At 35.6% G+C, this 25557-nt stretch overlaps 3 protein-coding genes across 5 annotated transcripts in view; 1 reads left to right on the top strand and 2 right to left on the bottom strand.

The window, feature by feature from the left end:
* The window catches only part of LOC123308941 (coronin-7), a 32826-nt gene extending 25386 nt beyond the window's left edge, over positions 1-7440 (bottom strand). Inside the window, exons 1-2 of one of the 2 annotated variants that reach the window (XM_044891768.1) lie at positions 6248-7440; positions 2721-2928 (exon numbers count right to left, since the gene is read on the bottom strand). In XM_044891768.1, coding sequence (XP_044747703.1) covers positions 2721-2928; positions 6248-7100 — 1061 coding nt within the window. In that variant the 5' untranslated portion in view covers positions 7101-7440. The remainder of the gene's footprint in view (positions 1-2720; positions 2929-6247) is intronic. The other variant, XM_044891769.1, reaches the window with a different exon arrangement.
* A 490-nt stretch (positions 7441-7930) lies between these two features.
* Positions 7931-16101, top strand: LOC123308943 (nuclear transcription factor Y subunit alpha). 2 transcript variants are annotated; one of them, XM_044891771.1, is made up of 7 exons: positions 7931-8196; positions 9389-9749; positions 10315-10493; positions 11999-12169; positions 12226-12317; positions 15625-15721; positions 15778-16101. In XM_044891771.1, the coding sequence occupies exons 2-7, from the start codon at positions 9431-9433 to the stop codon at positions 15814-15816; spliced, it is 897 nt and encodes a 298-aa protein (XP_044747706.1). In that variant the 5' UTR covers positions 7931-8196; positions 9389-9430; the 3' UTR covers positions 15817-16101. The 2 variants fall into 2 exon arrangements, with proteins under 2 accessions (XP_044747706.1, XP_044747707.1); XM_044891772.1 differs by lacking the exon at positions 7931-8196 and adding an exon at positions 8235-8538.
* LOC123308942 (KICSTOR subunit 2-like) lies at positions 16100-25459 on the bottom strand. Its single transcript, XM_044891770.1, has 8 exons — positions 25306-25459; positions 25102-25248; positions 24895-25037; positions 23111-23384; positions 19944-20125; positions 19776-19893; positions 19621-19719; positions 16100-16314 (listed from the first exon to the last, which is right to left on the bottom strand). The coding sequence occupies exons 1-8, from the start codon at positions 25384-25386 to the stop codon at positions 16144-16146; spliced, it is 1215 nt and encodes a 404-aa protein (XP_044747705.1). The 5' UTR covers positions 25387-25459; the 3' UTR covers positions 16100-16143.
* Between the last annotated feature and the right edge of the window lie 98 nt (positions 25460-25557).

Below are 25557 nucleotides of genomic sequence, written 5' to 3'. Positions count from 1 at the left end.
ACACAGATGAAACTCTAGGATCTCAGTAGATTCTTATGTGCTTTGAATACCTGCAAACTTGTGGAGCTTACCTAGTGACACCTGAGCAGATACCAGGTGGCAAAGGTAACAAAAAATAAGTGTTACTTAACTTATTATCACATGGCTGATTTTTATATATGTTTTAAAGAATATCATTTTGAAGTTATACTATAAGTGCCAGACACTTCCCGTGGGCCAAAACTCTTGCCAGACGCTTTGAAGATGCACAAAATATAAATGAACTTTACTTATTTTCACATGGCTGATTTTTATATATGTTTCAAAGAATATTATTCTGAAGCTATATTATAAGTGCCAGACACTTCCCATGGGCCAAAAGTCTTGCCAGACGCTTTGAAGATGCACAAAAAATAAATGAACTTTAATATCAGATTCGTTGTAATTTTTTAAAAATAACTGGAGCTGGGCAGCATTAACATCAAGTATACCAGGAACACAAAATTTCGCAGATTAATTTTTGTATATTGTTGGAAATATCTATTTGTATTATACTATTGGTAAACAACTCTGGATCTCCAAACTGCATAAAAGCTTGCTGATACTCATATTTTTTCATCAATATATTGAATGGTCTTTGTTTACCTTTTTCAAAAAATGCGGGATTGAAGTCGCATCCAGTGAATGCATGGAATCCTGGCAAACTTCTACACAAAGATGGACCCAAGTACTCGTAAACCCTTGTTAAATTTATATATCTTTGATTATTCCCGGTGCCTGCGTACAAACATATCTACATTTCAATCATCATTTTTCAAATTATGCATATGTCCTAACATAATTATCGCAATATCGGTATCAGAACATCTTGTAACAAAATTTGCTTGAGCGTCTATATTACAAATATGATAAACAATTTTAGTGTTAGCTTCTTGAAGATTGTTTCGAAAGGAAAAGCTCAGCAGTTGAAGTGGATGGAGTGGAGGGATTCACCTATACTTCAATGGCATTTTTTATAATATCAGACATGTGAAAATAAGTTAATTTCATTTATTTTTTGTGCATCTTCAAAGCGTCTGGCAAGAGTTTTGGCCCATGGAAAGTGTCTGGCACTTATAATATAACTTCAGAATGATATTCTTTAAAACATATATAAAAATCAGCCATGTGAAAATAAGTTAAGTAACACTTTAGTAATCCTAAAGTTTCATCTGTGTGAAAATAAGTTATGTCTGGTCGCTCTGGGATCTTGGACTAATTGTAGAGAAGAGGATGATATACAGACTATCAACTCGTGCACAGTTGTTAGACTTGTGAAGATACCACACAAATTGTTTTTTGCGCTTATAGAGAAAAATGCATATTTTATGGCTGTTTTTTAAACCTCGATCTAACCTTCGCGCCTCAGAAATAAATCTTTTACCATGGACGAATTTCAATTTCTTCTTCGTTCGATAAATTGACTATGTCAAATATGATAAAACATATCGGATACTCATCAAAGAAGGAAACATAAATAGGATGTGAGCTCAATATTTATCATGATCTGGGGAGAAAACAAACGAACATTTGTCGAGATAAATAGTTTTGACTTGAACGGTACATCATTCACAATGACGTACCGATAAGAAGTTATGTTTATTAATTAATTGAAATTGTTTGTTTTATTGTAAATTTTTTGTTTCTATTATTTAATTGAAAGAATTCATTATTATTTATTTACATCATTCACAAGGACTACCGATAAGAAGTTATGTTTATTAATTAATTGAAATTGTTTGTTTTATTGTAAATTTTTTGTTTCTATTATTTTATTGAAAAAATTTATATTTCAAGTGAAAAGAATGTCATTTCGAAAGATCATTACGAAACAATAGTATTATCTGTAAATAAAAAAAAACAATTTTTCCGTTATTATAGTCTGGAAAATGAACTAATTTACCCCGTTTTGGCAAATCCGCAAACACCGACCGTATGGATTCAGAATTGAACACTGAAATCATAGATTACCATCAGCGAATAAGTTGAATCGATAACTAAGTTATACCAACTGCGTTAAGGAAAAACTAAAAGCCAAAGCCCAAATGATACTGATACAAACAGTTCGAGATTTAAAGGATGTTGTGTTGCACACCTATATTAAGATCTATTGTGCCCTGATTATCAGTTAATCTGGGGTAATGAAGCGTACATGTCCGCATTCATTGTTCGATGAAAAAGACGCAAATATAGTTTTAGAAAGGGCGTTAAACAACTCTCTAAGATATCCAAAAGAATGTCAACATTTTTGAATACTGGCATTGAAAGCTTTAAAAAGTGAGCTGCTCATCACTAAAAGTGCCTATACACGCGCCGGCAAACTGCAGTCCAGGACTGCAGATACGTAGATCTTCAGTGCAACTGCACCACAGTTTTTTGGAGTTTCAGTTCAAATTGACAGTCCTGTACTTCAAGTCGCCGGTGCGTGTATAGGCACTTTTGAGCTTGCGACTCGAACCCCATACAATACGAAGTTTTCATCGCCTTCATTGACGTATATAGGAATCTTTTCTGGGCAGCATAAAAAAATTAAAATTTTCATTGAAAACTGTTAAGAGTTCCATACTGGAAACTGGAGGGTTACATGATGAAGGACTATTTCCAACTTGAATTTCACATGAAATTATGAATAACAGGGTTTTAGTCTCAGCCAAATCTGAAAATCCAACATGGGACCCTAGATGTAATTGTTTACCTCTTACCTGTAAGTTTTCCTGGGAACCTGATATGTGATTGGAATAACTGAGTTGGAAGTCAGCTGGAGAATTCGATTAACTTCTCCTTGCATAACATTCAATGCTCGTTTAGGAATAAGACAAGCTCCTTTAGTTTGTTCACCAGAATGTCTTATTCCTTCTATCAAATACGGTTCCTTATCACTAACTTCCATATATCCAATAGTTGTATCACCTACAAAGAAAGTATAAAATACATCCTCATAAACTCGTGCTTGAATAATTCATAATAGTGAAAATCATTTAATTCAGTTTCTAGTTTAATTATGGATTTTTATCAAGTATCGGCTACGTTGGTGCAATAATATTTATTAGCAAGACCAAACGAGTTAAAAAACTGGCACCAGGGCCTACAAGTGTCGTGAATTAGTTGTTTACACAATGCTGATATGAAACTATTATTTGCTTCATTGGATAGTTCATAGAAATCTTTTGTGGGCGGCATAAGAAAATAATAACTGTTAGTTATTGAAAACTCTTAGTTATATAACACTAAAGAAAATATCAAGTTACACTCAGAAGGACGCATAATAGATAGTGAATAAAATTGTAAAAATTATATTTTCAATATTTTTTCATTTATTTTCAGAATTTTTTTCACATATTAATTATAAAATTGTAGATACAACTAAAAGTAATTCTTGCAGGGGTGTACAGGGTGAGCAAAATTTGTTGTCTACTGAAGGGATCTCGAGAACTATAGCAGCTAGAAGAAAACGGACGGCACATTCTCGAGCTCTTTTTTCTTGACTAATCCAAAACTGAAAACAGATCCAGCCTAACGTTCATAGATTTTGGGTTATGAACGAAAATTGGGAAATTGTCATTTTCAATGAAGCTGAATAACTCGCTTATTTGAAATCGTATTCGAAATCCGTTGTTACATTCTACAGGCACTTTTTTATAAGGAATTCGAATATGATATTATCAAATTTTTCGATCCAGTCATTTTCGAGATAAGACAGGGATTTCTGATTTTTCAAATGTAAACTATAGTTGAAAGTTCTTTCATCTTGCTGCAATTTTTTTGCTGATTTCAAAAATGTATCATATGTTACTATTCACATGAATGTTACACGAGAAAAAAATTCAATACTTTTTCCTGCTTTTCGATTCTCTGTTGCATTATAAGTAGGCTGGGTTACCGTTGAATATGCATTATATTTTGTGAACCTGAGCCTCTATGATTGAAATCACGGATTGCTGAATAAATATTTCGATGATTAATTTGCCATCGTTTGTTCTCGCGATGTTTGGAATGCTTATCTTATGTTCATGATTCGAACACTACCGTTGACAGAAGTACCTATTTTTCATCATCTCACTTCTGTAAAAATTATAATATATAATATAAATATAAATATATAATTATTTTATTTATAATATTACTGACTCTTGAAATTTCTTTTATAAATAGAAAAAGGATATTTGAATAAATTTTCTTCTTTTATAATCAGACGAAAGTCTTTTACTCTCTTTAAAAGGATATCGAACTCGATATCGATATATAAAAGAAATAATTATTCGTCAGTCGGTGATTCCTATCGCAGAAGGTTTACTTCACATAGGATTATGTGGAGTTCACGAACCATAATGCATTTTCAACGGTCGCTATGGTTACGCCTGCCTTCTGAAAATTCAACAGTGAATCGAAAAGCAGGAAAAAGTATTGAATTTTTTTTTACGTTATATTCATGTGAATATCGACATATGATACATTGTTGAAATCAGCAAAAAAATTGCAGCATGATGAAAGAACTTTCAACTATAGTTTATATTTGAAAAATCAGAAATCCCTGTCGTATCTCGAAAATGACTGGATCAAAAAATTTATTGATATCACATTCGAATTTCTCATAAAAAAGTGCCTGTAGAATGTAACAACAGATTTCGAATACGAGTTCAAATAAGCGAGTTTTTCAGCTTCATTAAAAATGACAATTTCTCAGTTTTCGTTCATAACTCAAAATCTATGAACGTTAGGCTGGATCTGTTTTCAGTTTTGGATTAATCGAGAAAAAAGAGCTCGAGAATGTGTCGTCCGTTTTTTTCTAGCTGCTATAGTTCTCGAGATCCCCTCAGTAGAAAACGAATTTTGCCCACCCTGTACATGCAAGGACTCCTGGAATTTTCAATATTAATCGAGTCATGATAAAGTGGAAGTCTGAAGTTAAATATCTGGGAACAACCCTAGATAGCAAGATTCTGTAGAATAAGAATATTGAAATCGCTGCTAACTAAGCAATAAAGGCCTTGATGAAATGCAGAAGTCTAGCTGGTAAAACTTTGGGATGTAACCCAAAAATACTACGATGGATGTACGTCATGATTTTGAGACTAATAATCACTAATGGGGCATGCCAAGGCAAGTAAGAGCAATACAAGGAAACAACGAAGGCTGGTCCACAAAAGTTTAGGAAATTTTGTGACCGTTTTCCGATTCTTGTCCATCAAATATAGAATATGAAATGAAATGAAGAATAAAATGTTTACTGTCTTATATCTGAATGGTGTTTTTGCTCCTCGAATGATAACTTTTTCATGTTCTTGTCGTTTGAGTTTCTGAGAATTTTGGATTGCGCCACCCCATCATGCAAGAATTGTCGATGAAGCACTAGAAATTCATAGGTCGCCCGACCTCATTTTCATTGAACACGCTTGGGATCAGCTGCAAAGAGCTTTGTTTTCTCATCAACCACCTCTACATACACTTCAAGAACGACTTTTACCGCACTGAGAAATTGATCAAGTGTACTTTAATAATCTGATCGAAAGTATGCATATGCCCTGTCCAGCTGTGATTGAAACATCAATCACAGCTGGACTCCTCCAACAGGAGGAGATCACACTCTTTACTGAACTTAATTTTTTCAAGTTTTTGAGCGAAGTGATCTTGTACTACAAATACTAAAAATAAATCATCACCTGAAACTGTGAAACTTATGAAGAAATGTGTAAAAGAATGGGTTAGATAATTGAGTAAACATTTATTTTTCTCATTTCAATTCAATTGGTGAAAATAAATGGAAACTTGAAAGTCTCAAAATTTCTGAACTTCCTCAATTTTTGTGGAGTAGTATATTCACAATCAAGATGGATGGAAGTGAACTTGAAACACATTATAACAGTCAGACTGCGATCAAAGCACTGAGCTCTCATGTCATATAGATTCTAAGATGTTATGGTAATGCCGAAGAAAACTCAATGAAATAGACAAGAGTAACAAAGTCTGTTTAATCTGCGTTCCCAGTCATTCGGAAATCAAATGAAATGAAAGGGTCAAAACACTCTCATAATTATTTTACTACGAATTTATGAACTCTCTTTGGATCTCCAAGTATGAGGGTCTCACTCGCAGAATATAAGATTAAACCAAATTATCTTTTACTCTCACAGAATTTAGTTTTTTCTCATCCAGAAATCCTTTGAACATAATTCGTTCTCTAGCAGATAATAAAAAAATGGTACCTAAATATAATTTATGCTTGTCTCACCTTTTCCTGCCAAGAAGAGCATGCCTGTATCAGCATCATACAGGGGCATCAAGATACCGGTGGAACTATCCAATTCGATTGATTTTTCAATCTGATTAAAATTTCGCACATCTCTAATTATTATTTGACGTACACGTTGAGCATCAAACCCAGTTGTTAAAACTCTATTGCTGTCACCAAGCCAAACAATTCTGGAATCCTTTATGCTTTGGTGGCTATTAGCTGTTTTCAAACAACATTCCTTGTTTCTTGGATCAAATATACGGACTTTTTTGTCTTTACAGGAGGTAGAAAGTAGCACACCATCCTTCTTCCAGCTGACTGACTGTATTACTTCAGTATGCTCATCTGAGTTTGAAAATAATTCTTTCTGAGACAATAAGTCCCACAATATAATATTCGTAGAAAAAGAGCAATGAATCAAACATTCAGCTGTAGGGTGGAACCCTACTGTTTCAATTCGTTTTTGACTTTGAGTGAATGTGCATTCTGGAGTACTCAAGGATTCTTGCAACCCTTCTTCTGGTATAATCCAAAATTTTACACTACAATCCTGCGATCCCGTAACAAGTAATCCATCATGGAAAGGAGAGAAATCAAGGTCCGTTACTGTATCTAAATGAGCATGCAGTAAAGGCATTAACTTGGTTTTACGACCTGAATCATTTAAGGGGAGAACAGCAAGACTAGATCCTACATGTTCCCAATTGAATGCCATAAATTTCGCTGAAGCTGCAATATTGTTTCCATAAGTTTGATATGATCCAACACATATATCTCTCACATAATTTTCTGATTTTGGAACAATAGGGGCAGCATTTTTATATTTAGATGCCTTGAATCTCCATGCCATTGCTGATAACTATATTTTTCAAGAATTCGTAAAAAAATTATATCTACATTAAATTCAATAACACAAATTCACCAATTTTACTAAAAATTAAATATTTCTGAGGAATACAACGCTTCTGTCTAAAATAGAAGATAAAGCTTAAAATTGTTCTATTGAGATTTTGCCGTTACTTTAATTTCTATCAATGTTAATGTACAAAACATTAAACAACTAAACTAACAACATAGGCCGAATCCCTATGTATATTTTCTTTTCTGTTTTCACAGTCTGTCAAAGTTGTCAACTCCTCTCCGTGCTTTTTCCATGTATTTTCACGCCAATGTTTTCGTGATTTCAATGTCGGTAGCGAAATATGAAATACTTCTCCTTACAGCCTTTTTTTTGAAAAATTTGTTTTCAAATAGTTTTTCCAAAAAATTAGCAATTTCTTAATGTGAATAGGAATCTGTAATTACCAGCACTACCAAGAAATCATAGATGGCTCAGGGTAGAAACCTTCCTTTTAATTGTTCATTTTCAAGAGTTCTATCCAATAGTTGCCTTCCGACAGTGACATCTATGTTGAGTAGATTGAATGAATAGGTAAAAACTAATCAAGGAGATATAGAAATAATGGATTCGTAATATTTTTGTTTCTGATTTCTGAATGTAAACTAGACATTTTCGTCATTATCTAATACAATTTTCTTTGTTTCTTAGCAAATTATCTGAAGTGAGAAGGTACAGACACGATTATCTACCGTATACCCGAAAACATTCAATTTCAATTGCATGTACGAGAATAATTGTACCAACACAACATTATTGTGATATTCTAATCAGAGGATTAACAGAACAGATCTTCTAATGTCCTTAAAATTAAAATTGAATCAAACTGAATTTCTATCATCCTAATTGGTTGCCGTTTTCCCGCGCAGTTGAGGAAACAATTCGTCGATAAGCTGACAATTTATCGATTCAAAAGAGAAGGTCGGGAGTGGTAGTAAATAAAACGTCAGTGGCCAATACACAAACAGCCTTGTATTCAGTGCGTTGCGGCCATTGGTCTAACAATTGTCGACCAATCGTTGGTAGAGTGCATGTTAAAATATCCAATGTAAGTTCTCCTTCACATAATATAAAACATTTGGATGTTGAGCCGGCTGAATTTATTGGTAGTTTGTTTGGTATCAAGAAGATAGGGGAAAAAAATATGGACAGCTAAAGTGTATGTTGTTGGGTTAAGGATTTCAATAATGGCGATTCTCCGAATTCCAGTACATAAATTCGTTTGAAGATTCACACCTAGAAGACAGTTCACTGATGGAATACAAAATTTTTTCAGTCCATTATTTTTGGAAAATACTAATAATGTCTCAAATACTCCAGTACAAAGAAAGAAATCTCATTTCACTGCAGCTATGTGAATTGATAAAACTATTGAATACAACTTTTCAAGGTATACAATTGGGATTCAACGATATTCATCAAGTTTCTCTCTTCTGGTTCAAATTTATTTTGACACACATTTTGATCTGCATATTGTCTATTAGTGCAGCATTATTCAGAATTAAGGACCAAATGGTAACAAATCAACACGAACAAACTGATGTATTTATTTAATTGAAGTTGCCTCCTCATACAACATTCACAATGGTTCATTCTTGAGAACTAAATACCCAGAATATGTATTTATTATCAGCTCCACACATTGGTATTTAGCACATACACATTAGTATTTGGCAAATACATTTATACCATTTGATACCATTGATACTTGCCGATATTACTCAATAATATATTGTATAAACCCTTTTAATCGAACAATTGTGTTCAATCACTCCATACACATATTTGTTTATATGCCAAATATTCGGATATTTGTGCGAAATACTGGAATGTGGGGAGTCTTCTTTAGATTGTAGTGAATGATTATAAATCCCATCACAATTCCAATTTGCTACTTACTTAGTCCAAGTAGAGGATCGGTTTACCAGATCTCAATCATATGTAGCTATAAAATTATTCCGAGGTATTGTTTTTCGGTACATTCTGACTCATCTATACACAGAAGTTTTGGAAATCTAGGAGAGCAAGCTATGGGCCCATAAAGAGAGATTTAGAACCATGGTACCAAATTACCATTGAGCCTCCTTTAACCAGGTACCACTATGCCTGCGTACCCATGCAGGCGTTACCAAGTTAAGGAAGGAAGTAATGCATATGTTAATATGATTTTGTTATATGCAAATTTAAAAAATTACATGACAGAACTTCTAAATTTTGAAATAAAGAAACTTTTTTTTCAGATTATTCTGGATCATTGACAGATTCGTTTTGTGTTCTCCAATATGGAACAATTAGCAACATCAGATGGGCAGGTTGTGATGCAAGCTGTGACACCTCAACAGGTTCAAGTAATGCAAATGCCTGGTCAAGTTATTCAAGGTGCTGGAGGACAGCAGATAATGGTTCACACTATACCACCTGGAACACAAGGCCTACAACAAATTCAAGTTTTACCAGTTTCAAGTTTGCAAGCTGGACAGGGTCAGGTGCTCTTACAGCAACCACAACAAACACAGATTGTGCAGACTCCCGATGGCCAAACCTTCATTTATCAACCAATATCTATAGATAATACAGCTCTTCAGCACTCTCAACCTACAGGTAATTATAAACCTTAAGGATAATTCTTCACTTTTTGTTCCTATATATTGTGAATGGTGGGTATGAATTTTAGTAGTGAAGGCCAATAAATTTTTCTCTATCTCTAAGGCCAAGATTCAGTAGATTTCATTTTCACCTTGATCAGGCTATAAATAAACAAAAATATTTCAAACAAAATAATGAAATCATAGAAATAATTCCATTAATTAAAAATAAGGAACAATTAGTAATAAATCGAAAACTGACTACATTAATGCACGATATTATTTTCACTTTCAATAAAAAGGAATTAAAACAATGAGATTCATCTGAGAGATTCAAAGTTTTGTTGCATGAATGAATTACGTTAAAAATGTTGTGTATTAATGTGAATTATTTGGTTCATTTCTATGTTTGAGGGTATGTGTTCATTTGGTTTGACTTATCAATGATAGAAATTAATCTAAAAAATTTTCGATTACTATAATTATATACAAAAATTCAGAATGTTCTCTAGTTCTTGAATGAAACTCTGATGCTTTTGTTGAAATTTATAAAATTGTGATTATGAAATTTTATTTTTTAGTGCTCAATATAAATGGAAGTCTAGTTCAAATACAGGGCGCCCCACAAGCTTCTGTATCAACACAACCACAGTCACCTACTACCCAAACTGTGGTACAACCTGCAATCACCAACACATCACCTAATCAATTAGCTATGGCAAATGGGAATTTAGTCATGGTGAGGAATAATATGACTGATGTAAGTAAGATTTATAATATTAATAGGATGATCAAACGTTAAGAAAAAAAGTTGGGGATGCATTTAGTTGAATGATCTTTCATTTCCATTGATGAAAGGGAAATCTAATTATCGATTTTCAGATATTTTTGAAGTGAAAACGTGGATTTGTCATTCTGAAACTTGCTAATTGCATTTAAATAATGTATGATTTGCGTTGCAAAATTACAGTGACTTTATACCCCAGGGGTATGCAAAATAAGATTGAAGCACTAGGTTGAGCAGTTACAGAATTATACTATGGCTGTTGTTGTCCAAGGCGATTCCTAGAAATGTTTCCATCGAAAATGGGTTTCAAATCAAGAGATTTGGATGATTATAGTTTTAATTTCAAATCAAATCATTTTGACAGGATATATAAGACAAATTATCATCCTCCTCCAAAATTTTCATAGTTTAGGTGCTTCTTGAGATATGTAGACTTCAAGAAACGAATAAGAAATCCACCCTTTAGCTGCCCAGGTTTTTTGTCCAAAAACTACTGGGGGTAACTCGATGGAAGATCTTTTCCTACTACTATCTGACAAAGTTCCCCTCCGATAAGTTCGATCCCATCATTTTGGGAGGGGGGTAAAAGTTTACTTCAGCGCCCATCTCTGATTTTGTCACTGTTTAATTTTTGAATAAAGTAGTGTATGAAAAATCGATAGGTGCATATCTCAACTTCGAGAGACTTATAGTTTAGGACCTAAACTTCAGATGTGATTTTTTGAAGTTGAATGATTGACATATATCTCTAAAATTTGGTACAACTTAAGGTCAGTTATCGAATTTGTTAATTTTTTATATGGGTCAATATTGTAAATAAAACTTGTGAAGCAAAGAAAAATGATATTTTCATGTTCAAAATTATTATTCACTGCCCCAGCCTAGGACAACACAGAAGATATTACAATACTATATTTTCTTGGGTGAACCTAAAACTAACTTCAAAATTGTTCAGTTCATCGAAAAAATCTGAAATGTATCAATTACTAATATTTATCCCAATAAACTAACTAAAAACTTGAATTTGTTGAGTTGTTTTGGGGACATCGTTCGATTTCTTTGAAATTGATGAAAAAACCAAGATAAAATCTGAGATGGGCGCCATAGTGAACAGGGGCTGTTAATTTGCTTTCATGGAGACACAATTTTCAATGCATTTCGGCCAAAAAAGAGTCCAGGAAAGGCTTGAAAACAAAACAGATTGCAATGATCAAAGTTAGTTATGCCATTTGATAGATAGCGACAAAACACTTCTACTTTTTTTTTGGAACATTTTTTGATCCAGGGTCTCCTAATGTAGTTATTTCAATCGATCTTTTAAAATGGATCACCCTGTCTATAGAGATAGAATATCTAATTTATTTGTAATTTCAGTGCGAAAATGATGAAAAACTTGTGATTCATTTCAAGGAAATGTACACAAATGAACCTACTATTCATGCTTCTTGGAAAGAAAATGATTTGCGGTTTTTTTACAGGTCTTACCAAGCACTAGTGGTACCCAGTTTCAGAGAATACCCATAAATGGAAACGAATTTCTAGAAGAGGAGCCATTATATGTTAATGCTAAACAATACAGAAGGATACTTAAGAGGAGGCAGGCAAGGGCCAAGTTGGAGGCTGAAGGTAAAATACCTAAGGAGAGACCAGTATGTAATGTATGCTTAGAACAATGTCATCACAAATTTATTCCCATTTTTTGTAGAAATACCTGCATGAATCCAGACATAGGCATGCCATGAATAGGATAAGAGGAGAGGGAGGTCGATTTCATTCAGGATCAGTGAAAAAAAAGAGGTGAGTTAATTTTTGTTTAGTTTCTGACAGTAATTCAAACCAGAGTTCTTTTTTTCGAGAATGAACAAAGTAACAATACAATATTGTACGGGGTGAGTCTTTGACTTGAACATACACACATCGTCAAAAATCTTGGCTGCCCTAGGTTTCTAGAGAAATGAACAATATATGTTCTATAAATGAGATGAATGTTTTCTTCTATTTCAACTGCGATATATTTGATAGGAAATCTTTGTTTGTTACTCTTCCCTTTATGCAGGATGAGAACAAATGGGAGAAAATCTAACCATGACTACAGGCGTTTTTTCGAAGCTATTAGAACTGTTTATGGTCCAAGCAGAAAACCTAACTTTCCTATAAGAGATGATCATGGAGCTATACTAACTGATGATACAAAAATTCTCGAAAGATGGGGTCTTGAATCAAAATAACGACTAGGATTTATCCATTTTAGACCGGCTCCCCGCGTATAGTCCGATGACATCGCTTGATGAAAAAATATGAAAAATAATAAGTCACCAAGTCTAGACAACGTTCCAGTAGAGATATTCAAAACCCTGGATGAAGACATTGACAATAGTCTCCTAGCACTATTCCGCAAGATCTGGGAACAAGGAGATGTGCCACAAGACTTCAGAGACGCTTTAGTTATCAACCTCTATAAGAACAAAGGCGATACGTCAAATTATAACAATGGGGAATTCTCCTCAATTTGGGTTATCACTGCATATGCAAGTTTAAACTGAATAATTATGAGTTTCATTCATGATTTCTTCAAATTCCCGCGGAAACTATTCAAAATCATCCTTCAAATACTGAGTTTTAAAATTTAAATCTCTTTGTGCGGAGTTTACGATTTGGCAACAGCGCATACAAGACAATGAAAAGAACAATGTCCGATCAGCTTGTTTATAAAATAACAGCTGTTGATCAACAGGCGCGTACTTATTGGCGAGCTTCAACTGCAACCGGCCATAAAAATCCCATAAAATTTTACGACCTTCCTCATTCTTCGCAGACTTCATAGACAGCCATCTTTTTCTATCTCATCAAGATAATGCATTTGTTGTCCTTTATTATCAAGGCATATTTCAGTCGATGTTGCCAGCTTGTGCAATTCTCACAAAACGCTTTAAACTTTAAATACCCATTTTTATTTTTCATTTTTAAGTGCTTAAAATAATTTTTTTTAGGGAACGGTTGATATGGTTATTTCAAAATGTGACGTGTCAAAGATATTTCATAAAAAATACATCATTTTCGTCAGAAGGAGTATTCCCTATTACAGGGGCAATCGTTGCTTAGTGCGGCCGGTAAAATTCTCTCGAAGATTATGGCTAATCGTCTGATTCCACTCTTAGAATAGCTATTACCTGAATCCCAGAGCGGCTTTCGACCCAATCGTGGTACGGTGGACCTAATTTTTACCCTGGGACTGCTGAAAGAAAAGGCCCGTGAACAACAATCAAGGATCTATACAGCCTACATCGATTCAAGTAAGGCCTTTGACTCGGTGAATCGGAGAGCGATATGGAAAATTATTGGACGCCTTGGAGTACGCGAAAAATTCTTGGCAGTGTGTAAAAGCCTCCATACCAACAACACCGCTAGAATACAGCATAATGGCTCTACAACCGACCATTTCTTAACAAACTCTGGAACAAAACAAGGCTGAATGTTAGCGCCTTTACTGTTCAATATTTTCGCCATAGCTGTCTCGATAATTGCTGACATGAGTATGCTTGTAAGAGGTGTTGGATTAAGTTTCAGATTTGATGAAGGCCTGCTTAACCTGAAGCGCCTCAGAGCAAAAATCCGTACAAAGTTTATCACGGAGTTCAATATGCAGGCGACTGCGCACTTATCGCTAGCAGCCCAGAGGATCTACAGATAATGTTGGACACCTAAGCTTTAAGCTCATTATTGACAAAACCAAAATCCTGGTAAGTCCTCCAGAAAGCCTTCAAACAGATATCAGCCTGGAGGATGAAACTCTAGAACAGGTCGGGCAGTTCTAATACTTGGGAACCTTCATTAATACTAGTGCTGACCTGGACACGGAAAAACACAACGGTATCAATTCGGCATTCTGGAAGCTAAAGGACAGAGTGTTTCAAAATCACGACCTCAATCTGAGGACCAAGACAGCTGTTTAGAAAGCAGTGGTCCTCCCAATGCCTCTTTACGGAAGCGAAAGCTGTACTCCCTACAGGCGACACATTAAACAACTTGAACAAACGCAACAACGTTATCTGAGGCAAATAATGCATATCAGATGGTTCCACAAAGTTTCAAATGCAGAAGTCTTGCAACGCTCGAGTTGTATAACAATTGTGACTCAGGTAACGACTCAGATGGAGCGGCCACATTCTGAGGATGCAAGACTCAAGACTCCCCAAAATAGCTATGTATGGCGAATTCACAGAGGGAGCCTGGAAACCAGAAGGCCAGTATAAGCGGTTTAAGGATATACTGCATCAATCCCTAAAATCAGTTAATGCCAATCATAACTGGGAACAGTAGGGCACACAGTCGTAAGTAGCCCTAAGAAATTATAAGTTTGATCGCACCGATGGTTTTTGAGTCTTTTTGTAAATTTATTCTCGGTAACGGGATACAGTAATGAATGATCTCCACGCACTTCCCGTCAAAGTGGATGGCTCCGGTGTTCTTTTCCATGTTCTTCTGCATTTCCCAGGAACTTGCGTACCGTTCTCGCATGACTCTATAGATAGTTTCGTCCATCGAAGTTTCTTCAAACACTTTGGTAGTTTCTTTGGTATCAGGCAATTCTTGATAAAAATCTTGGCAACAGCATCATGCCCATTCTTATACTCCGTGCCTGCGAACTTCTGGCATCCCTGTGATATGCTCATGTGTCGCACAGCCATTGAGATATCCTTGGCAATATATTCCATTTAGTGCCTTGTTGGGATCACTTGATCTTGGATGGCAATGATGAAACCTTCTGTCCCGAGGAACAACTTACCGAAAGTCAACCAGAATTTCGACGCAGATATGTAGACATAATCATGGTTGACCTCGTTCTGGTGTCTCCCATGTAAAGGTTTACCAATCAATTTCTGCATTTCAAATGGCATATTTAATGCTTGGAAAAACTTCAGTGTCAGGGTGCATAGCTCATTATAAAAAATTAAAATGGCCAAATCAGAAAAATGGTAAAAAAAACTTTTTTGGATATCAAGAATTTACTGTTAAAATATATTTACGTCAAAGACTCACCCTGTTTAAAAATATCGTAATTCAACAAAATGTTGTTCTGAATATATCCATTTATTACTTGAAGGGAGGAAATGAGGCAACGAGAGGAGGCTCAGGCTCAACATAGAGCAATCGGAATGACCTACGGAAATTTGGAGATGCAATCGCCTATCATAATTGAGGTAATTGATGAAAATTTATACTATGAATCAGTATTAATTGTCACTGTTTTTTTCAGGAGGTCATGACAGAGATAATAAAACCGGATCCGTTATAGGTTCTTGCCTATGAATGAGGTCGAATTTACAAGTATGTTTTGAAATATGAAGACTTCAAAACATTCAAATATCTGTGCTATCTGGAAAAAGTTTGTAAAAAGTCGGTCAAAATTACGTTCCCTGGTTGAGAAAGGGGGATCGTTAGACAATATTTTCCATGCTCTCAACTTTTTCAATATTGTATATAAAATATAATCGTTGTAAATATTAAGATTTTGTTACAGAGCATCTCACCAAATCGACTGATAATGTTATTTTACATTGAAATAAAAAGTGTTTCAATACTTCTCATATTTTATTGAAGGGAATTTCGGATGGCAAAAAGATTATTTTATATTGTACTTGAGATTTGTGAAAACTTTGGTACATCTCAAATTAATACATATTTCTGATATGAAGTTCTCTATAAACGCTTCTTTTTCAAATTTTTTCGACTCAAATATAATCACTAGATATATGTTAGGTTCCACAGTTGTTATCACATATGTTCGTTGTTCCTGAAAATAGTTTAATTTAGTGACATCTTGAAATGCTAACTAATATATTTTCTTTGATGGCTGTGTTAATACACAGTATCCAATTTAATAGGTGATGCTTAATAAGATGATTTATAAGCAGAGTTCATTAGAAAAACCGAAAAAATTTTTGATTTGAAGCAGAAACAAACGCTATTGGCTACGAGTACTAGCAAAATATTATTGCACTGAGGTTAGGGCCTTTTGTTGAATCTCGTGTTAGTCTCTCGAACGAAATTAGTTCTTTGACTCACTGCGACGAACTGGTGGATGTATAGCCTCGCAAAAACTACCCATTCGGCAAGTTGTGAGGCTAATTAATAGAGAAATATTTCAAGAAGGACTCCATATCATACACATATGCTCGTTTCGAAGTCACAGCTACAGAGCAGCTTGCTCCTACAAATTTGTTTTCAATTCTTTCATTGCTTGTTCCCTATATTCTTCTATATTCATTTTAAAATGATTGTTCACTAAGAAAAAACACCAGCTTCAGCAGAAAAATTGATGAAATAATATCCCTTTTCTAAGATTTCCACAAGAATAATGCTGGATATCAGTGATGAATTTGGCTTTGTAACTGAAAATCCCAACAACATTCGCACACATACTGAAACGTAAAGATAATCTCGAGAGTTGCTGAAGAATTTCGCGATATAAACACTATTTTTTGTACAACAGTGAAAAATATAAAATTACATAAATATTCCTTGAAACTTTCGATTGTTTTCTTAGCGTTTCTATCATTAAAGCGTAATTTTAGGGTAAAATAGTAATCTTCAAAATTAGATATCACAACACCCCTCATCCCTATTCAAAATAAAGGGAGCTCATCCCCTTTAGGCAGTTGAAGTTGCGAGGATGACAAAAATCGGAAAAGTTGTTCTCCCTCGAATCAGAAATTGACAGGTACGAGCGATTTTTCACTTTGGAGCCCATTTGTAACAGCCGAGAATTCTCTACCAAATTTTGGTAAGAAAACGGCAGAGATTATATTTTGTATGCAACTGAGCAGAGAATTCTACCGAAAGTGCGTATGTAACGGTAAAGAATTCACGGCGCATGAATTCTCGAATAAATTCTCGGGAGAATTCTCGGCTGTTGCAAACGGGCTTAAAGTCGGAAAATAGAGGTGTTAAGTTTTCGTTGGACTACTAACTAACATTCACGTAATTGAGCTTAAGTGTTCCTTAAAATTTAGGGGTCGTTCGTGAAAACCGCCAACACACTGTCATTTTGGCCAGTTGCGTTTCAATGACCTTGAGTGTTTCCTGGATAGTCGAAAGGGACGAAAACGAGAGCTACTATATATTCGTTAGGTTCGGAACTCGCAATTTGATTGGTCGCACTGATTTTTCGTTTGACAAAACCAAAGTCCGTCAGAAAACCTTCAAATAGATATCAGCTTGGAGAATGAAACTCTAGAACAGGTCGAGCAGTTCAAATGCTTGGGAAGCTTCATAAATACTGTGGTTAACCTAGACACGGAAATACACAACCGTATCAAATCGGCATCACGGGCATACTGGAAGCTAAAGGACAGAGTGTTTCAAAATCTCGACCTCAATCTTAAGACTAAGACAGCTGTTCACAAAGCTGTGGTCCTCCAAACGCTTCCTTACGGAAGAGAAAGCTGGACGTCCTACAGGCGACACATTAAACAGCTTGAACAAACGCAACAACGTCATCTAAGACCAATAATGCACATCAGATGGTTCCACAAAGTTTCAAATACAGAAAGAAGTCTTGCAGCGCGTGAGTTGTACAACAATTGAGACTCAAGTAACGAGGGCCCGACTCAGATGAAGCGGCCACATTCTGAGGATGCAAGACACAAGACTCCCCAAAATAGCTCTGTATAGCGAATTGACAGAGGGAGCCCGGAAACCAGGAGGCCAGTATAAGCGGTTTAAGGATACACTAAATCAATCCCTAAAATCAGTTAATGCCAATCATAAGTGGGAACAACTAGCGTTAGACAGATCACAGTGGAGGTCTTTGGTGCACAGTTATAATCGAGACTCGAGAAGGATACAGCGGCGGCCAGATCTGGTTGGTGACTATTCATGCCCGGATTGTGGAAGGATCTGTAGGTCACGGTTGGGTCTCTTATCAGTCACAGAAGGGCACACAGTCGCAATTAGCCCTAAGAAAGTATAAGTCTGTACGCACCATTGTTTTTTTGTAGATTTATTCCCGGTAACGGGATGCAGCAATGAATGAATGAATTGACTAAAGTGAATAATTCTGGGCGCAGTATTTCAGGCGCGTAGGTCTCCCACTTCAAGGTTCGAATTCCATGAGTCAGATAGATCTTGCCTTGTCAGTTGACAAAGTAAAGCCTTCTTTACTATTAACTGGTGTTAGAACGCATTGTTGCTTTACTAATAGCCACAACGCGTGGTTCTTAAAATCATGACATCCACGACACGAATTTCGTTTCGTGGTCTTGTCCATTGGCCCATGTCAGCTGTTTTTGGGAGTACCAAGATGCGAATATCGCGATGTCGATAATTAAGGAAAAACGTTTGTACTGAAGGCTAGATAGAACTCGGCAACAAATTAAAGATGCATTCAGTTATTTCAATGCGGTTTTACAGCAAGTGATACTGATGACATCACAGAAATCTAAACATGTTTTCCAATTGCTTAGGATGATGGTAGTTGCTGTAGGTTATGGGTCGTTCTCGTAAAAATTGACTTTATAAAACATCCAAAATACTAAAAATAAAACAACGGAAGCATGACAAACATTTAAAATTTAACCTTCCATTCAGAGATGAAACGGTCCAAAACTGGTTCAAAAACAGAATCAGAAATACGAATTTGATCTTAATGAAGGCATATACCAGAATCCACTGATATGAAATCATCAGGTATTAAGACGACATCTGTGATGAACGAGACAATATACAACTATCAAGGTGGCAATTAAAAAACAAAAGAAGCAGTGATCTGTGGAGAAAAAGCGGTCGGAAAAATACGGTGAGACGTTTCTGTTTATTCCAAATTTGCAAGTGTTCTATATACACCAGAGATTGAAATAGGTTTTAAAATTAACCGTATTAGCAGAGCACGCAATATTGAGATTCGAGGTGTAGATGATGGTAGATAAAAACGGTTTGATACGTGATGGGCTTTTTCTTACGAATGCATTATGAAGCGGTTCAAGAGACATTTAACCTGGCGGTTGAACTTTTTATGGCTCATATCCTCCAGCGCAAAACTCGGTTGGAAATTTTTGCCGTTATTGAATTTAATTTTTCGAATTTATGAGGGAATACTCACTTGACTACTATATTTATGAACAATTTTGTCCACAATAACTAGATCTGAAACATTCTCAGATATCATTCTCATTATGGTTTCCAGATGAGGTGGGCATTTCTGCAACGAAGTTTCATGGAACAAGAAAATTAGACACGTCTATTTGGAATACTTACAGGTGGATAAGACACAATAATCGGAAAACTATCATAATCGGTAGTATCATATAGAACTTGATTATCCGACAGCAGTATGACGTATGCGGCATCATGCTTCTTTTGGAAAGAAACCATTCTGAAAAAATAATTTGAGTTTCCTGAGGTGACTAAAGTTTTCTTGTTTACTTTTGGTAATGATCATGCTGTAATTTTACACAGATGTTCCTCATATCATTTGGAGTCGTTTGTTGTGCCAGAGTATTGTGGAAGTATAGGCTGAATTTGCTAAGAACAATGCCTTTCAGCTTGAGTAACCACTGAAGCAAAGCTGGTGATGGATTGTTCTTAAGAAATCCTAGTTTCCAACTCTGAAAAAAATCGAAATTCATATAGTAAAACAGCTAGGTCACTAAGAATAAACCAAAATTAAATTTCTTGACTGGTATACTTCAGAGTCCACTGACGGGCATAGACCTCCGCAAGAGGTCGCCAGGTCTCTCGATCCTGTGCAGGCGCAATCTAGTTTGTCGTAATTCTTTTTAGATCGTCACTCCACCGAGTGCCTCTGGTGCGCTTGTCAGATCTAGGTCGCCATTCAAGAATCTTTTTGCCCAGCGACCACCATGTATTTCAGCGATATGTCCAGCCCGTTTCCATTTTGATCTAGTAATTAATTCTCTGATGTTGCTTACCTGTGTTCACTTACGTTTACGTATCTCTTCGTTTTTCACTGGGTCTGTAAAAATCTCGGCCCAAGCATTTATCTATCCATTCGTAGTTGTGTTACAAGAAGTTTATTTATGGATGCTTTGGTCAGAGTCAAAGTTTCTGCATGGGTTAAAACCGGTTCGTTGTCTCTCTTCATTGATTACCACGTTGACTGCCTTTCTTATAAAAACCCTTTTCCAACGCCACGATGGAAAAATTACACGCTATTTCTATCCTGTGTGCCACTCTACTGATACAAATAAAAAAGTACTTTTTATGACACCCCCATGTCTTTTAGTAGTCTATTCCAGACGCCCAGCCCCACAAATTGAATTGCAAACGCCGCGAATTTACTCAGCATTGGCCCTGCTAAATAATATAGTTTTTCAAAATGGATGGCACCTGGCTCCACGAGTCAACATATTCCAGGAGCGGTGACAACCAGTGGCGGATATTCTCAAAAGCCCATGAAGCGTTCGCTTTGGACCACGTACAACAGGCAGGAAAATCTCAGTTTTCGTTCCACCAAAAAATCTCTCATCTTGTGCGCCACCCGATCGTGCTTTCTTATCTGTAATATCTGAGGGGATCTCGAGAACTATAAGAGCTAGAAGAAAACGGATGGCACATTTCCGAGCTCTTTTTCAGAGAAACAAAGAATAGTGAAAGCCGTAGCCTCCTACGATTGTTCGTTTTTGAGCAAAAAATGAGATTTTTACGATTTCGAAAAGTTCTCATAACTTTTGTCTTCGAAGTTACAGATCTGAAACTTTCACCTTCTTAGGCACTTTCATACGTACAAAAAGATTTTTTTCCAATTCAAAAATATCAAATTCAATAAAAGTTGGCATTCAAAAAAACGAAAGTTCGCCTTATGATTCGAAATGAAAAAATATTTTAAGCTTGTCAGTGGATTCTACATTAAAAAACTGCCTGTAGAAGGTTCAAGTTTCAAATTCAAAACTTCAAAGACAAAAAAGTTATGAGAACTTTTCGAAATCGTCAAAATCTCATTTTTTGCTGATAAATCAAAAACGAAGAATCGTAGGAGGCTACGATTTTCACCATTCTTTCTTTCTCTGAAAAAGACCTAGGAAAGGTGATATCTGTTTTCTTCTAGCTGTTATAGTTCTCGAGATCCACACAGTAGACAACGAATTTTGCCCACCGCGCCCTGTACACTGATGTAAGAACACCTCTACCCTCTGCGTTCAAAAACCCTTGAATGAAGAAAATTAACAGTGAGGAAAGCCATTGATGGATGATATCCGACTTAAACCTTATTTTATTCACTTGTTACTTGTTAGAATTTTCACACCCAGGACTTTATTATGTTTAATTTTTTCGATTGCGTTCTGAATCTCGTCCACAGATATATCAGGAATTTTGTCTAATCCTTGATTTAAAACTTTTCTGTTCTGATATTCTACCACATCCTAAGTGGTTTGGTTGGTATATAAAATTTCCGTAGAATTTTTCAACTCTAAGCAGCAGTTCTTGTCTGTTGTTTTTTAATGGGCTAAAAATATCCTTCAATTGGACTATCTCTCTTTTTCATTCGATAATATAATCTCATACTTATGCAGGAAACGATGCATAACCAAAAATCAAAAGAGTAGTAGCAGTATAGTTGATACTTTTTGGTTACTCCCCGATGGATATTAGACCGACAGAAAAACCATCACAGCCGAAATTTCTCCATATAGCGCAGATATAGTGCTGATTACTGATTACAGTGATTACTGATTGCTGGGTGTGTTGGACGGACTAACCCAAACCTGCCACCGCGACCAACGGTCTATTGTAGCACACAAGCATGCTCAAAGAGCTAAATCTCTCCCTCTAGTCCCATCCTACCCAAAAAGGAGATGATGTCGGAGGGGGAGTGATTCTTGAGTTCCTCTAGGATCATCTTCGGAGAGCCGAAAACTCCGAGTCTGACCCTGTCTGCCGCCGGGCAGTCACAGAGGATATGCTCAATTGTTTCGTCTTCCTCTAAGCAGAGTCTGCAGAGTGGGTCATTGACGATGCTGAGTTTTTTGAGGTGGGCTCTGAGTCTGCAGTGTCCTGTAAAAACCGCTATTATGGATCTCAGATTAGTTCTAGAAAATTCTAGCCAGCGACTGGTGTATGGGCTGGGAGATATAGTGCTTGTCCTAGGCTTAAATCACAGCTGTCTTTAAAGACGACAGTGACGCTGGTAATTAAGTGTAGCAACAGACTCCTTTCGGTCTGTTAGATTCGGTATGCTATGAAAAAGCCTGTTATCACCGTTTGTAACCAACCATCGGTACTTGCTGATCAACAGCCCTTCATGTGAAAAAGCTCTGAGGTTTATTCAGATGCTAATCATTTCTTCAATATATTGTGCTATAGAAATAATACTTCGGTTCTTGAGTATTCGTTGAATACTAAAGTTTAGTGTTAAAATGAATGACTGTATGATGTATGTCAAAGATGGAAATAATCAGTTGCATTACAAATTTCAATAGTACAGAATCTTCATAAATTATCTCAATAAGTACTATGTGCTGCTCTTTTGGGTTTGGAACAAAATATCATAGAATGTCAAAATTATCCTCCACTGTGTGAATATTATTTATAAAGAAAGACCCTTGTAGTTCTGTTTAATAGAAGAAACTCACCTCTTTTTGAATTCTTCCTTCCCAAGCATTCAGTCTAGTATGTGCCCCATGAATTAAAACAAGAGATGGTAGAAATTGTAAACGTTGGAGTTCAGTTAGGGCCTTGAAGAGTTGTTGCAATATTTCACATTCTAAATTGAAAACTGCCTTTACAGGAGTTAGACATATATCTGTGAAACAAAGTGCATTTTTTTGAATGATGTTCTCAGTGAAATTTAATAATTCCAAGTATCTTGAATGTTTTCCAATTCCCATTTGATAAATTTTTTCATATCTGTTCACCATTAAGGATAGATACTCTCAAAAAGATGGATGTATATCCCACTATATGGAACATAACATCAATGTTGATTTGAAATGAAGATAGCAGGTCCAAAATATTGCAGTAAAATATCCTCAGATATGTGGACCACATTCAACTATCAATCAAGGTTGCAGTGGCGGCTGGTCTGTGAGGGCTATAGGGCTACAGCCCCCCATACAAGAAATCACAAGAAATCAATCCTTTTATGCTATTTACCTTCCCATACGATTTTCAATGAAATATTAATGTAAAACTTTCATGCGACTCCTGCAGTTTTGTTTATTTCAATCATAATCTAGCAGTTCGTCCCTGCATGGGCGATGAATCGTGTAGCCCCGAATTCTTGCATTCGGACAGTCATTCGGCTCCAGCCGCAACTCTTCGTGTCGGTCGTTTTAAGGAGTAAAAGGGCTACGATAAAAGTCGCCCCTATCCGCTTCATTCTAGCCGCTGCCGGCTAGCGTATAGACATCTTAGCGTGCGTTCGTATTTGTTTACGTTTTCAAATCACGGCGGACAATAGTGTTCAAAATATTTTAAAAACTGATTTCGCGAGGCTTTCGCTGGCAGAAAAAAGCCGTATTCAACTGCTGGGTAGACCGACTCCCGATTTAAATTTAACCCAGGCAGATAAAACTCCAAAAACTTCTCAAGACAAGTGTATAACAATTGATAACGTATGGGCAAGGGCAGGATTTAGAGATTTGAAGCACCTCAATGAAAAAATTAAGAAGCATGAGCTATCTGCCAAGCATGTAAATTGTTCGACAGAATTAGCTTTTCTGGTTACGACTAATATCGCTGCTCAATTAGAATACCGGAATAATATTATTAAGCACAACGAGCAAGTAGATAAGAACAGGTATGTTTCAAAAAGAATTATAAATTGCATAAAATTTTGCGGAAAAGTGGTTTTAAAATTTCATATTTTTATTATTATTCCAAAAGTAGCCCCCTAGTGAACTAGATCACGAGCCGCCACTGCAAGGTGGTCTAGTATAGAATTTTTTTTTTTCTGATAATTTTTTATCATCTTTATGTGCCAAATTAAAACCCCATCAGCATATAGCTGTATTGAATGTGGATTCAGTTTTTTGAATTCTTTATCATACTATATCAGTAATGAAGCAGTTTTCGACTTTTGTATATTATGGCATTTTACGATCATATAGGCAGTCCCTATAACACCAGAAGTTTTTTGCTATAGTTTGTCCAATTTTTTTAGAGTCCAGAGGGTTTTCCAAAGATGAAAAAACTGGGAGCAACTGGTGTAGAAGAACAGCCTGTTTAAGATGGCTGTTGAACAAGATAGATGTTAGATAAAATAAATTTAGAGCATTAAATTGATTAATCATATCATGATCTATACTTGTTTATAAGGTTTCCACAGTTCTACCCAGAGTTTTCACAGCTACACATATGATTATGAAAATATTCAAAAAAGCAAACCTGCTGGTGAAGGATGATTCTAAAAGGATACAGTTCGATGAGGTTAATTTTTGCACTTAGAAACTGATAAATATTCTGACAATAATTTTGAACCCTTTTGTTATTAACTTTGAAGTTTTCTTCTAGTTTCCTAATATCGATTTTCATTGACTCATAAATCGCTCTTAGAGAATTCTGAAATTATAAAGTGGATGAAGTGCATCCATCGTATCCTCTATTCTTGGTAGTTAAGTCTTACATCTTTTCTTAAGAAGCCCTTATTTTTTGTTTGAAGAAAACCGATCTCAATATAACTTTTCTCGGACAGAGCAAGCTGTTGCAGAAAATTCAAAAAACTGTACCATGCTGCATTCAGAGGAGATTTATGCAGGTCTTTTTCTCTTTCCTGAAAGAATATGATCAGGTAAAATTAAAAATAAGTAATAACCATTTTGTGATTTACTATAAGTTCCTTTGCTTTCTCGAAACATATTTGTGATATATATGTGAAAAATGAATGTAGAAATTCATCTTCCTTTTCCATTTCCCAAGAAAATTATTTATTTATTCTGTCCAAAACGTAAACACAAAATCATAAAATCAAATAAACATTTCTTTTCTTCTTCTATCCTTTGCCATGTGCTTAGCTCATCACAGAATAACCATTAAAATGTTAAAAACGTTTAAAAAGAACTGCATAATCTCAAAGAGGAAT

This window comes from Coccinella septempunctata, chromosome 3 (genome assembly GCF_907165205.1).
Source record: "Coccinella septempunctata chromosome 3, icCocSept1.1, whole genome shotgun sequence".
NCBI lineage: Eukaryota > Metazoa > Arthropoda > Insecta > Coleoptera > Coccinellidae > Coccinella > Coccinella septempunctata.
The sequence above is the reverse complement of the archived record's forward strand: the minus strand, read 5'-3'. Positions and strand labels throughout refer to the sequence as shown.

Coding starts and splice junctions, on each gene's coding strand:
- LOC123308943 (XM_044891771.1), top strand. CDS start 9,431: ATGGAACAATTAGCAACATCAGATGGGCAGGTTGTGATGCAAGCTGTG. Junction 9,750..10,314: donor TCAGCACTCTCAACCTACAG/GTAATTATAAAC, acceptor TTTATTTTTTAG/TGCTCAATATAAATGGAAGT. Junction 10,494..11,998: donor TGAGGAATAATATGACTGAT/GTAAGTAAGATT, acceptor GTTTTTTTACAG/GTCTTACCAAGCACTAGTGG.
- LOC123308942 (XM_044891770.1), bottom strand. CDS start 25,386: ATGGAAAAGGAAGATGAATTTCTACATTCATTTTTCACATATATATCA. Junction 23,385..24,894: donor AAAATTAACCTCATCGAACT/GTATCCTTTTAG, acceptor AATGGTGAACAG/ATATGAAAAAATTTATCAAA. Junction 19,720..19,775: donor TTATTGTGTCTTATCCACCT/GTAAGTATTCCA, acceptor ACTTCGTTGCAG/AAATGCCCACCTCATCTGGA.